Source organism: Bos indicus, chromosome 8 (assembly GCF_029378745.1).
Source record: "Bos indicus isolate NIAB-ARS_2022 breed Sahiwal x Tharparkar chromosome 8, NIAB-ARS_B.indTharparkar_mat_pri_1.0, whole genome shotgun sequence".
NCBI classification, from domain to species: Eukaryota; Metazoa; Chordata; class Mammalia; order Artiodactyla; family Bovidae; genus Bos; species Bos indicus.
The window spans coordinates 43,984,116-43,997,141 of record NC_091767.1 but is presented as its reverse complement, the minus strand read 5'-3'; the positions used below and the strand labels follow the sequence as shown (position 1 = coordinate 43,997,141).

The 13,026-nt window shown below is 41.9% G+C and overlaps 1 protein-coding gene across 4 annotated transcripts in view; it reads left to right on the top strand.

Annotated features, from left to right (window-relative positions):
* The window catches only part of DOCK8 (dedicator of cytokinesis 8), a 233,498-nt gene that overhangs the window by 206,437 nt on the left and 14,035 nt on the right, over positions 1–13,026 (top strand). For all 4 annotated transcript variants that reach the window (XM_070794611.1, XM_019966033.2, XM_070794610.1 and 1 more), the window contains 6 exons: positions 3,105–3,248; positions 4,665–4,796; positions 5,252–5,386; positions 7,012–7,101; positions 9,130–9,366; positions 11,825–11,968. In XM_070794611.1, coding sequence (XP_070650712.1) covers positions 3,105–3,248; positions 4,665–4,796; positions 5,252–5,386; positions 7,012–7,101; positions 9,130–9,366; positions 11,825–11,968 — 882 coding nt within the window. The remainder of the gene's footprint in view (positions 1–3,104; positions 3,249–4,664; positions 4,797–5,251; positions 5,387–7,011; positions 7,102–9,129; positions 9,367–11,824; positions 11,969–13,026) is intronic.

Sequence of the window (13,026 nt, the reverse complement as noted above, 5' to 3'; positions counted from 1 at the left end):
CAGAAATCTTTGGGCTTACCACTTAATGTGGAATTATATCATCCTTTTGTCTTGTTTCATTAACTAAACTATTACTTATAAACTTTAATGCCTTTTTCCCACTTACTGTATTTTATTTTATATTCATCACTTAAATATTAATGGCATTTAATTATTGTTTCATGTTTAGTAAGCCTTGCAATTCTTATTTCACCTAGAATTCTATTGCTTATAGAAAGTCATACCAAGGTGAGTAGAATCGTTATTCTAGAAACAACAGAAAAACTCCCATGTTGTCCCTATGTGGGGGCATATAGCTCTACTTTTTCATAGATCTTTATTCACTCATTCATTCTTTTAGGTGATATTTATCGAGCATTTATTTTGTCCTCACGGACTTTACATTCCAGCCAGAAAGTGAGATCATATAGCTAATTCTTCCATTTTTTATTCAATTACAATTATGATAACTGCTGTAATAAAGAGGTACAAGAAACTGTGAGTATTTATCATGTGACCCAGCTTGGGGGCCATGGAATGTTCAGAAAGACAAGGAAGGGGAAGGGGAAGGAATTGTGAAGAGTGAGGTCTTCAACACACAGAACATGGTGAGAAGAGAAGCCAAATTATGCTGATGCTTATGAACCAAGTCTCCTTTCTCTTGAATGAGACATAGCAAATCTTTTAGGAAATGTGTGCTTGCACATGGCAGAAAACCTAACCCAGACTGACCTAAGGTAGAAATGGAATTTATCAGCTTACGTGAGAGAGATGAGTCTGGAGTAGCACCTGCCAAACTGGACCTAGGGGCCCAAACAATGTCATCAGACCTCAGTATCATCATCACTTCCAGTCTCTGCTTTCTGTTATGTCAGCTCAGCTTTTTTCTTTACCGGCTTCCCACACTCATGGACAAATATTTGTTTACATCTCCCTAGGTTCAAGTCCAGGAGAATAGAGAAATGCCTTTATTTCCAGAAGTTGCAGAGACAGTCTCAGTGCATCTGTTGGTTCTGACCGGGTCATGTGCTCATCTCTGAACCAATCATAGTGGCCAGAGACATGGAACGCTATGATTGGCTGGACCAGAGTTGAGGTCCACACCTGGAGTTATGGATGGTTTCCCTGGAGGCTTTACTTTACAGAAGGATGAAGGAATTTTGGGCAGCATTAACAACAGATGTTCAGTGTTGATTCCTTAAATGCTGTGTGCTTTAGTTTTCAACTTTGTTCTGCTCCAGTAAAATTGAAATTTTGGAAAGGAATTATAAACTGGAGATAAATAAATCTGTGCAAGGAAAATAATAACCCTGAGGCCACTGAATTCCAAGGAGCTGAGATCGTTGAATCTGTGCCCCAGAGTGCAATATTTATTCCACAAATGTAGATATGTCTGCATTCTTAGATACTGATGTTACTTTTACCTCCCTGATTCTGAAGCCAGAAAAATCTGCCCAGAATCTTTTTCCTCTGACTACGGCTGATAAGATTGCTGCTGCTGCTGCTGCTGCTGCTAAGTCGCTTCAGTCGTGTCCGACTCTGTTCGACCCCATAGATGGCAGCCCACTAGGCTCCTCTGTCCCTGGGATTCTCCAGGCAAGAACACTGGAGTGGGTTGCCATTTCCTTCTCCAATGCAGGAAAGTGAAAAGTGAAAGTGAAGTCGCTCAGTCATGTCCGACTCTTCGCGACCCCACGGACTGCAGCCCACCAGGCTCCTCCATCCATGGGATTTTCCAGGCAAGAGTACTAGAGTGGGGTGCCATCGCCTTCTCTGGCTAATAAGACTGCATAACTGCAGCTATATTCCTCTACACGTGGACAATTGCATCCAGTACTAATGGTATTCGTTTCTTGGGTCATTAGATTTTTTCAACGAAATCTCTTGGACCTTCTGTTATTTCTAGTTTAGAAACATCGTAGAAAAAAGACTGTCACAAGAGGTTCTGAGAGTCTCCTGTATTCCAAAAACTACCTTATCAGAAGACAGAGGACTGGAACAACTCTCTCTTCCTTGACGCTCAGGATGAGTCACTCGATCATGCTAGCCAGGCCAACAAGAGGCAGACAGATTTTACTTCAGTAGCCAACCCTGGTCAATTGATAGTGGTTGATTGGAGAACCATACTGAGAGGAATTTTGAAAAAAGCTTCAGGAAAAAGAGTACTATAATTAATTAGTTCTGTCTGCTACGAGTCTAGACATATGAAGAAATAGCATGCGTGCTACCTGTTTGCCAGCCCTAAGCTACAAAGGTTTCCAGTTTTTTTAATGCACCATGTGCATTTTTTCTATATCCGTGAGACAGACTGAAGAAAATGATTCTTGGGCTGTCAAAAGTATGAGAGTCCCTGCCAGAGCCAGAACTGGGGTGAGGTGAGCAAGTCATGTGAAGTGCAGAATTTAAGGAAGCACTCCGCTCTCAGGGTCCAGCGTGTTCCAGGTCATATCTTACAGAACCCTGAGAGTGAGTGTTTCCTAAATGTATGACCTGGGGTTTTCACCTTGCTCACTTTAGCCCTGGCCCTGATCACTGCATTCTCTACGAGAGACTTTCAGCTTTATGGTTTATGTAAAAATAAAAGTGTATAGAAAGGAACAAAATGTTTGAGGGGAGAGAAAAAAACCAGTAACTGCTGCATTGTCATAAAGATTCCCATAAAGAAGGCCTTCTCATTTGCAATTGTCATGTGATATTATGACTGTTCACCTACAAGCCAAGTCAGTAGTAGCAAGTACCTTAGAGTTTCACTCAGCTGGTGAAACAAGGAGTCTAATTAACTTTTTAAAAAGTTAATTTTAAAAACCTCACTCCCTGCTGAATGTCCCTTAGGGTCCTTTCTCTAAAGCAACTCAGCTGTTGTTACGTTGCGGTAAGTGCCCTTTCTGTATCTGCCAATGGTTAAAAAGAAAAAAAAATCTTGAGTTTTGAAGGCCAGTGTTTCTATGTGTTCTTTCAAAATGAGTGGCAGCCAGAGGCTGTTCTAGATGGAATTACAGACCTTTTACAATCATACAAGGTGACGCTGTCGGAGTGATGGCTTCCTCATCCCTACTATGGACTCCTGTGGTGCCTTGTTAGTCGGGTTCCCCAATTCTCCAGGCTCACACTTCGTTCTCTTACAGAATATTTCTTCCAATGTACTGGAGGAGTCTGCCGTCTCTGATGACACCCTGTCGCCTGATGAGGATGGGGTGTGCTCCGGCCGGTACTTCACAGAGAGTGGCCTGGTGGGCCTACTGGAGCAGGCGGCCGAGCTCTTCAGCACGGTCAGTACACACCACCCTCTGGGTCGCCGCAGTCAGCCTGAACTTCAGTGTGTGCCCTGTGTGTGGGTTTTAGTGCCCAGCCAGTCAGTCCCACTTCATGACGACACCACGTGCAGGGATGCACAGGGCATGGGAGGGGCCGGAGGACTTTGATGTATGTAAATTGGCTCAGCTCTCAGGGAGGTGAGAAAGCCTTTCATCACTGCAATATTCTGGCTTTCACTACATGCTCATTAGCTGGGCAGCAGTTTCACAGTATTATTTCCATTTAATAGAGGTGGAAACTAAGCCACAGCAAGGTGAAATGGCTTGCCCAGGCTTACACAATAAATCACAAGGCATGTTCTCATTCTCTCATTTACTCTCCTTGAGAGAACTCCTGGGGTGGAGCCTCTGGGAGAAGAGAAAAATAATAGACAAGAGTTTTCCTGACAGCTGAGTAATCCTCAGGATTGTCACAGACCACAGACAGCTCAGAGAAATGTAGGAGTGGAAACCACAGACACTCCCCTCACTAACCTAATCTGGGTCTGTTGTTGTTGTTCAGTCATGTCCAACTCTTTTGAGACCCCATGGACTGTAGCCCTCCAGGCTCTGCTGTCCATGGGATTTCCCAGGCAAGAATATTGGAGTGGATTGCCATTCCCTCTTCCAAGGGATCTTCCCGACCCAGGGATTGAACCTATGTCTCCTGCATTGAAGATTATTCTTCACCACTGAGCCACCTGGGAAGCCCAGTCTGGGTCTAAATACTCCAAATTAAAGGAAAAAAGTGTATAGATTAAGTTACTGAGTTTCAGGTCAGGAAAGAAAGTCTGTTGTTCATTTTCATAATTTCCCTACTCCCTCAAATTTTAAGCCAAGTAAATATTTAATACTTCACTCAATTTAGCTGATCCAATTTGTTTTCATCCTAATATTTTTCATTCTTCTCTACTTTTCATTTCCAAGTTTCCACCTACAGCCTATGTATTTTAATTGTTGTTTTAATTATCTTCTGTTTTTCAGCTTTCCCTTTCAGAATCCAGATAACATCCAGGATACTTTGTTTTCCCTGAAATTCAAGAAAACCAGCTAGTTAGACTCTTAAGTATTTTCAGGCATTCAGTGAACATCTGCATATATGAGGACCCCCATCTGGCTATATGATGCCCAAGATTGTCTTCCTAAATTGTTCTTAGTCCCTGCTGCCATTCTCCTGTCCTATTTTTTTCCCAGGAAACCCCTTTTTCCAACTTAACATTATCAGATAGGACCACTTAGCATGTGTCTAGTTCAGTTTGAATGCTACAACCATCCCAAATATACTCAAGAGTTTATTCCTGCACTGTAAGATATTATGATGCCAATAATAAATCCATTCCCTAGTGCCCAGTGGATTAAATTCTCTTCAATTTTTTTCCTCCTCTTTCCAAGGGAGGACTGTACGAGACGGTTAATGAAGTCTACAAGCTGGTCATCCCCATCCTGGAAGCTCATCGAGACTTCCGGAAGCTGACCTCCACCCATGAAAAGCTGCAGAAGGCCTTTGACAGCATCATTAGCAAGGTAGCTGAGGATCTTGACTAACAAGTCCAATGGTCTGATAGCAGGTGACTGTCTCAGAGATGCTGAGACCTTCTTCCTCTCTAGGGAGTGACTGACCCGACGGACATCAGTACTGTAGCTCTCTCCTATCAAATGGAAAAGGGCTGCAAATAGAGGACTGTCATTCAAACTGTGAAAGAAGGCAGTTGAATTACTTTGCAACCAGGAATGTGAAAATCTCTTAAATTCACTTAAAAGAAATCCTAGAACTCTTTCGTGGGTTTTTTTTGTTGTTGTTGTTGTTATTAATTCCCAAGTTTGTTCTATAAACATCAAATTTTTAAAGGTGTTGTTTGTATTTCCCATAGGAATAAAATGCCTTGTAACCCAACAATAAAAGACTCCTGCCCTTTGCAACCCAATGGATCCTCATGAATTACAAAACTAAGGAGAGGTTTTCTTATTCTGTCCATCAGGGTCATAAGAGGATGTTTGGAACCTACTTCCGAGTTGGTTTCTATGGATCCAAATTTGGGGATTTGGATGAGAAGGAATTCGTTTACAAAGAGCCTGCAATTACCAAGCTTCCTGAGATCTCTCACAGACTAGAGGTAAGACAAGTGATTCTGGGTGATTAACATTGTATACTTTACAAAAAGCAAGTTGTAATGGGTCATTACAACAAAACTAAGAGTCATACATTCATCATTGATCCATATATAAAGTTTCCCACATTGCCTGTATAAAAGCAAGATACTAGGTGAAATCATGAGATAAAGTAAGGTAAGGATGCCTGTGTGCATGCTAACTCTTAGTCACATCTGACTCTGCAACTTCTTGGACTGTAGCCCACCAGGCTCCTGTGTCCATGGGATTCTCCAGGCAAGAATACTGGAGTGCATATCCTCCTCCATAGATCTTCCTAACCCAGGGATCAAACTCGAGTCTCTTAAGTCTCTTGCGTTGGGAGGCAGGTCCTTTACCACTAATGCCACCTGGGAAACCCCATACTCTTCCAAGTTTGCAAATTTATATGGTGAATATTTTCAAGAATATCCAAGTCAATGTCATGTGCTTTCTTGTAAACCTTTCCAAATTTCAGTAATAGTTTTTCAGCTTGGAGTTTATCATCTTGACTTTAAAGTCATCTGGCAAAATTATCAAATTTCCCCTAGAAAATTCTGTGGTCGTCTTTTTGGTGTTACCAAGCAACATTCCGACTTATGATTTGGTGGTGCTCGACTGTGGGCCCACTGTGTCCTGGGCACAGTGAACTCTTCCTGTTGATCCAAGGAGCACCCCTCTCTGGATAATCAGAATCAGCACCTAATCCCATGTTCTGGCAGCTGAAATCCAACCTGCTGTTTACATTTGATCAAGAATGTAGCAGAAGAGAGCAGGATGTTCTTGGAGGAAAAGCTGGAGAAAGGGAGAAACAACCTAGAGAAAAGAGAGAAAGAAAGAAACAGACATGGAAAGGGCTAGGCACTAAGAACTCAGGAGGAAAGTCATGGGGTGCCCCCTGAGCAAAATCATCTCAAGCTGAATAACTGGGTCCCCTGAAATGCTGATGACAATTAACTGGAAATTCGCTTTTTGCTTTCTTGCTATTGCTTTGAATTTATGTCCTTTCATGACTGTCAAACTTAAAACACTTTTGTTGTCAAATTGCTCCTTATATTGATACTATCCATTCATGCCAAAAGAGACAAGAGGCTTTAATCCTTACTTGACCCAACGAAGCCATGGTTCAAAGTGAATGGGTGACTTGCGCAAAGTTTTTCAGCTCATGAGAGGAACTAGCAGTTGACCCCAGGCCACTTGGTTTCCTAATATGTTTCCAGTTTAGAACTAGAAGCCTATATTTTACCTTCCTGTGACTGGTTTGTCACACTGTGGGAAGCCTCGTGACCTCCACGTTCCTAGGGTACAAAAGGCGAGAAGTAAATAGTTCTATTCCCCAGAGCATCTTCTGGAAATAGATGATGCTGTTAAATTAGATGTCAAGCATACATTTTATATGGAAGTACAGATCAGTTTGCAAATGCTGGACTTCCTTTTATTTTTATTTTTGTCTCAGGAAATGCTGAACTTGCCTCATTAGCTCGGAGGGACTTTAAATAATTCAGAGAGCACATTGTACCATACATTTGTTCCAAACTTATTCCGCTTCTAGAGACAAAGAGTTGCAGCATGTTAAAATAACCTTTATAATCTGTTGGTTTCTCTTGCCTAGGCATTTTATAGTCAATGTTTTGGTGCAGAATTTGTAGAAGTGATAAAAGACTCTGCTCCTGTGGACAAAACCAAGTTGGACCCTAACAAGGTATGGGAATATTGCAAAAAATAGCCATCAGGCTCTGATTCCCTTTGTTCTACCCCCAAAACATAAGATGACCTCCTCTGTCTGGACTCCACGTCATTTCAATGCAACCAGATTTTTGTTTTGTTTTGTTTACGGTTTAACGGTTAAGTCTTAAACCATACTCAATGGCAGGGATCTTAATAGGAGCCACCATTTATTAAAGACCAGCTGTATGCCTGACACTGTATTAGACCCTTTACATACACTGTTGCATTTCATCCTCCTATAGCTCTTTGATGTAAATATTGTTATTCCCATTTTACAGATGAGAAAAGTAAGATCTAGAATAGGTAAGCAACTTCCAAGATCATGCAAGTGTCAAAGCCAGTATTCAAACTTGGGGTCTGTGATCCTTAAACTTGCACTTCTAATCACTTCTTTACTGCCCTTCTATTAAAACTTTGAATCCTCAGTTTAAAGTGTGTTGAAAAGATACAAACTTCTCACAGACGCATTTGGTGGAGGCATTCTTTTCAGCCAAATACAGGGTCATTGTGCTGTTGGAGGAATGATGAAAAGGGCTTGGACTTCAGTTTCCTCACTTTTCATATGAGGGTGTATTCTGTCTCACCCCCAGCTGGGTGTACCACAGTGCAATTCTGATGCTCAGCATGCAGAGTTAGTGTCAGACTCCGCCAGCTAAGGCTCAGTCCTGCAGGAGCTTGCACTCTTCTTCATAGTGTGTTGGTATGGGTGCATGTGTATGTGCATACATTTTAAAATTAAATATATGCTATAAAATTCCCTTTTTTGTGTGTATCTCTATGAATTTTAAATCAAGAGATAAATTCCATATATTTATTCCAAATATTTATTTCCCCATACCTCTTTGTAGGCATCCCCTCCCTCTGTTTTTAGCCCCTAAAAGTCATTAATCTATATTCTGCCTTTGTAGTTTTGTTTTTTCCAGAATGCCATATAAATAGAATCATACAATAAATAAATGGAATTATACAGCCTTTTTGGAGAAGGTAATGGCACCCCACTCCAGTACTGTTGCCTGGAAAATCCCATGGATGGAAGAGCCTGGTGGGCTACAGTCCATGGGGTCGAGAAGAGTCAGACACGACTGAGCGACTTCACTTTCACTTTTCACTTTCCTGCACTGGAGAAGGAAATGGCACCCCACTCCAGTGTTCTTGCCTGGAGAATCCCAGGGACGGGAGAGCCTGGTGGGCTGCCGTCTATGGGGTCTCACACGGACACGACTGAAGCGACTCAGCAGCATACAGCCTTTTGAGTCTGACTTCTTTCACTTAGCACACTGCATTTGTGGTTCACCCATATTGTAATGGTTCATTCCATTTTACTACTGAGTAGTATTCTGTTGTATGGGTGTACCAGAGTTTGTTTATCCATTCCCCACTTGAGGGACACTTGGGTTGTTCCTATTTTTTGTCTATTATGTATAGTGCTGCTATAGACATTTGAGTCCAGGGTTTAATATAAACACAAGTTTTCATTTCTGTTGGCACACACACCAAAGTGGGGTTGCTGGGTCATATGATAAATATAATTCAACAGTATGAGAAACTGCCAGTCTGTTTCGTAAGGTGGCTGTGCCATTGTACATTCCTACCATCAGTGTATGAAAGCTCCAGCAGCTCCCTATCCTTGTCAGCCCTTGGTATTGTCAGTTTCTTTAGTTTGGCCATTCTAATAAGCATGGTTGTTCTGAAAAAAGCCAAGTTTTGCTTCTTCTGAATAGCAGTTTGCAAATTCTCATACCAAGTTTCAGTTGGGTCATGAGCTGTGCTAGGAGGGTCAGCTTGTGGACCTGACTTCACCCTCCCTTCGCCTTTTCCCAGTCCTGTCTCTCATCTCCTTGGGGGTGGAGAGGAAGGATGGCTAACAGCTCATGTCTCCCCTAGTTCTCTCAGCTTTGTGAGCACAGAGGGGCGGTACTACCTCTCTCTGTACCACAGGCCCCCGCAGTGTGCCCTGGGTGGTCATGTGCAGACCAGCTCATCCTTCCCTTTCCCCACTCAGGCCTACATACAGATCACTTTCGTGGAGCCCTACTTTGATGAGTATGAGATGAAAGACAGGCTAACCTACTTTGAGAAGAACTTCAACCTGCGGAGGTTCATGTACACCACCCCCTTCACCCTGGAGGGCCGGCCTCGGGGCGAGCTCCATGAGCAGTACCGGCGGAACACCATCCTGACCACCCTGCACGCCTTCCCCTACATCAAGACCAGGATCAGTGTCGCCCAGAAGGAGGAGGTGAAGGCACTGGGGGGAACGGGCTTGGACGGTGGCCGTGGCTGAGCCAGTGGGCCTGGGTCTCCTCCCAGGATGACACACAGGCTGCCTTCATGCTCCTTCACAGCAGACTCACATAAAAATCTAGAAAGGGATGCCTTTGAATTATTATTAAGGTGGTTATCCTCTCACTGTCATGGTGGCTGGGAATCCCATTTAGGCAACTGCATGCTTTATAGCACACTTGATATTTAAGTATATTCTATTTTAAAGTTATATCTTTAATGGATATATATGTACACAATTGTAACATTTACTTTGTATTTATATTTTAATGTTAAATTACATGAAATATCAAAATTTTAAAGATTTTTTTTTAAATTTTTACATATTTGAAAGCTTCAGGTGATTCCAACAGCATTGTGTTGTTAATTATCAGAGACAGGAACAGCAAGTGAGTAGCCCCAAGGAGTTGATGTTGAGCTATAGGAGGGCACCATGCCAGTTAGACAGGGGATCAGTTGTCTTCTAGTCCCAGCATCCCCCTGTGACGAGTGCACAAGGCACTTATCTTCATCAGTTTCCCTATCTAAACGTTGATACAGGAAAGACCTCTTTCTCTCTCTCTTCTGGTTCCATGTGTAGCAAAAGACCTCAAATTCATGGATCAAGAAAATGTCTCAAGCTACAGAATTGCTGAAAATTAGACATAAGCATTTTCTTTTAGTTTAAAAGATGTACATGTGCATTAATTTGTCATTCATTTTGTGTAGAGTCACTGCCTTGCCTGTGATTTAGGGTTGGCTGATCACAATTCAGCATTGTCTTTCTTGTATAAACCTCACCCATGATGCAATGTCCATGTGTTCAGTTTTGGTTTCTGCAAAGCAGAGTGAGAGCTTAAAGAACTATGGAAAACAGCGTGAGAGCAGAATGCTTCTAGATTTTATGACTTTTTTTTTTCTGCCCGTAGCTTTTGACCGTTGTCTTGAGCACACCTAATAAGACAGGAATCTTTATAGCAACTCAGTTTCACAATGTCTTGCCCAAGCATTAGCTTGGTTTTCATAGAAACCACTCTTCTTTCCACACCCATAGTTCACCAGTTTATGCATTACTGAATTAGATTAGGTCATTAAAATAACAAGTATGACAGGCGTAAGCAAGTTGGTGAACAAACACAAATGAACTGTGGTGAATAACACACCTCCTTGTGCAGGAGCACAGGGACCGAGCTTCCTGGAGAGCTGCCCGCCCGCTCATGTGTTCAGCAACCACATCACAGTATGGGTTTCACAGAGGGCAAAGAAAGCCGAAACTGATGACTTGCCTAAGAGAAGGTTCACTTAAGGCATCTGCTGTATTTCTTACTCTTTTAGACTTCTGAGCACTGGGACAGGTTGGTACAGCACAGAAATAAAATCATGGTCTCAGTAATGAGTCCTCACAATTTTTCTTGGCCATTTGTAGTTCCTCCAAGAATGTCAGTATGTTAGTTTGTTAAGGCTAATATAACAAAGTACCACAGATTGGGTGGCTTAGAAACAGAAATTAATTGTCTAATAGTTCCGGTGACCAGAAGTCAAAAATCAAGGCACTGGAAGAACTGGTTCCTTCTGAAAGACATAAGGGAAAGTTCTGTTCCAGACCTCTTTCCTTAGCTTGCAGATGGCTGCCTTCTCTCTGTGTTTCTTACATCATCTTCCCCCTGTGCATATCCATGTGTCCAGATTTCTTCTTAGATGGACATATAAGTCATGTTGGCTTAGGCCCATCCTAATGACTTCCTTTGAACTTGATTACCCCTGTAAAGACCCTATCTCAGTTAAAGTCACATTCTGAAGTACTGGGGTCTAGGACTTGAACACCTGAATTTGGAGGGGACATGACTCCACCAATAACATTTACACCATACTCCAAACCAACAGAACTTAACAACTAGATTGACCCTGAACACAATTCTGTTTATCAAGAATTCACCTTCAAAGTGATTTTTTAGAGAAAGCACACATGATGCAAAAATCTTGTGTTATTGTGGAGAAGAAAGTCTTGATTACTGTGCTTTCCCAATTTTAAGTAAAGTAACTTGTTCAACAATAGGAAAGGAAACCTAACAGTGTATAAGAAACATGGATTTTGAATGTGGATATTATTGTGGTCAAAATCTGACCTCCCCACTTATGACTGGTGTCATTTTGTGGCACTTCACCTTACAAATCCTTCTTTGATTGTAAAGTAGAGAGAACAGGAGGTTGTTTTAAAAAGTAAATGATAAATGTATGTAAAGCTTCCAGTACATAATAAGTACTCAAGAAATGTTAGACTCTTCCTTCATCTTAACCTGTCAAGATTATTCTAAATTGCTCTGAAAGCCTTCACTGATGCTTCAAACCCAAGTGTCCTCTGTCATAGCACCATGCTTGCTCATGGCTTATAAGACCCGACAATGACCTTCCCTACATTTATGTCTCACGTTCAGTTTGTTTTGACACCAATTGAAGTTGCCATTGAAGATATGAAAAAGAAGACTCTGCAATTAGCAGTTGCCATTAACCAGGAGCCTCCTGATGCCAAGATGCTTCAGATGGTGCTGCAAGGCTCTGTTGGAGCTACTGTCAATCAGGTAAGCAAAACTAGCTGGTGGCAGCTCCTCTGGTTCTCGTTATTTTGATTTTCATTATATGTCTGCACCCTCCTTCCTTGAAGTCAATGAGAAGTCTGATCAACATGCCAAAAGTGTTCTTAAACTTAGACTGAACACCTGAGGTCTCTTCAGCTTCATGTAACAACCAAAGGTAGGTAAGAAATCCTAGAGCTGAGTGGCCCATGTCTCAGCAGTACCATTTCCTTGGAGAAGTCTTCAGCTGGGGCCAGTTCTGGCATATGATCCAAGTGGAGTGCTTAGTCATCTCCACTTTAGGCAGAGTTGTTGCAGGGCTTGAGATGAATCTTAAGAATTCCGTAGGAGAGAAAGGAAAGGGTCTAGAACATCAACCTCCTACGTCAGTCAGATGAAACCAGTACATCAGGAGCACTGCAAAGCAGGAGTGACCGGGAACCCTGCTTCTTGGGCCTCTTCAAAACGGACTGAGTCTTCTCAGATTCATTAGAATTCTAACTCCAGTCTCACCATGGAACTGATCCAGCCTCAGATGGAGGGAGTTCTAACAGTTCTCTCTGTCCAGTGTGCTTCTTTAATTTCAGAACTAAATCTACACACCTTCACACTCAAAACTCAATGAGTATCATGACCCTTTCCTCACCCTGCACAGCTGAACTCCCCTGCAAAAATTCTGTGCCCAGAGAATATCAAAGTGACAGAAATGGTATTCATTACATTTCCAAGATCAGAAAATATTAAGAAGCTTTTGCTTTTTTGTAATTCCCAGTCTTTTAATGAAAATGGAAGACTGTATAAGCCCGCAACCATGTGGATTATGCATATAATTTGCATATCTCTGACTCAAGCCAGAAATTACACAAGATGGTGCTTGCCACTAGGGCAGCTAGACAAATGAATATGAATGGATGGATCAAGACAATCCCTATTTTCAGGAAAGCAACTCTAATCATATACCATTTGATGTAGTATATTACCTTTATATATGAAGGAAAATCTATTATTAATAGCATTTGATTAAGGAAATACATTTATGCTTTTGAATATTCTCCTAAATCTGT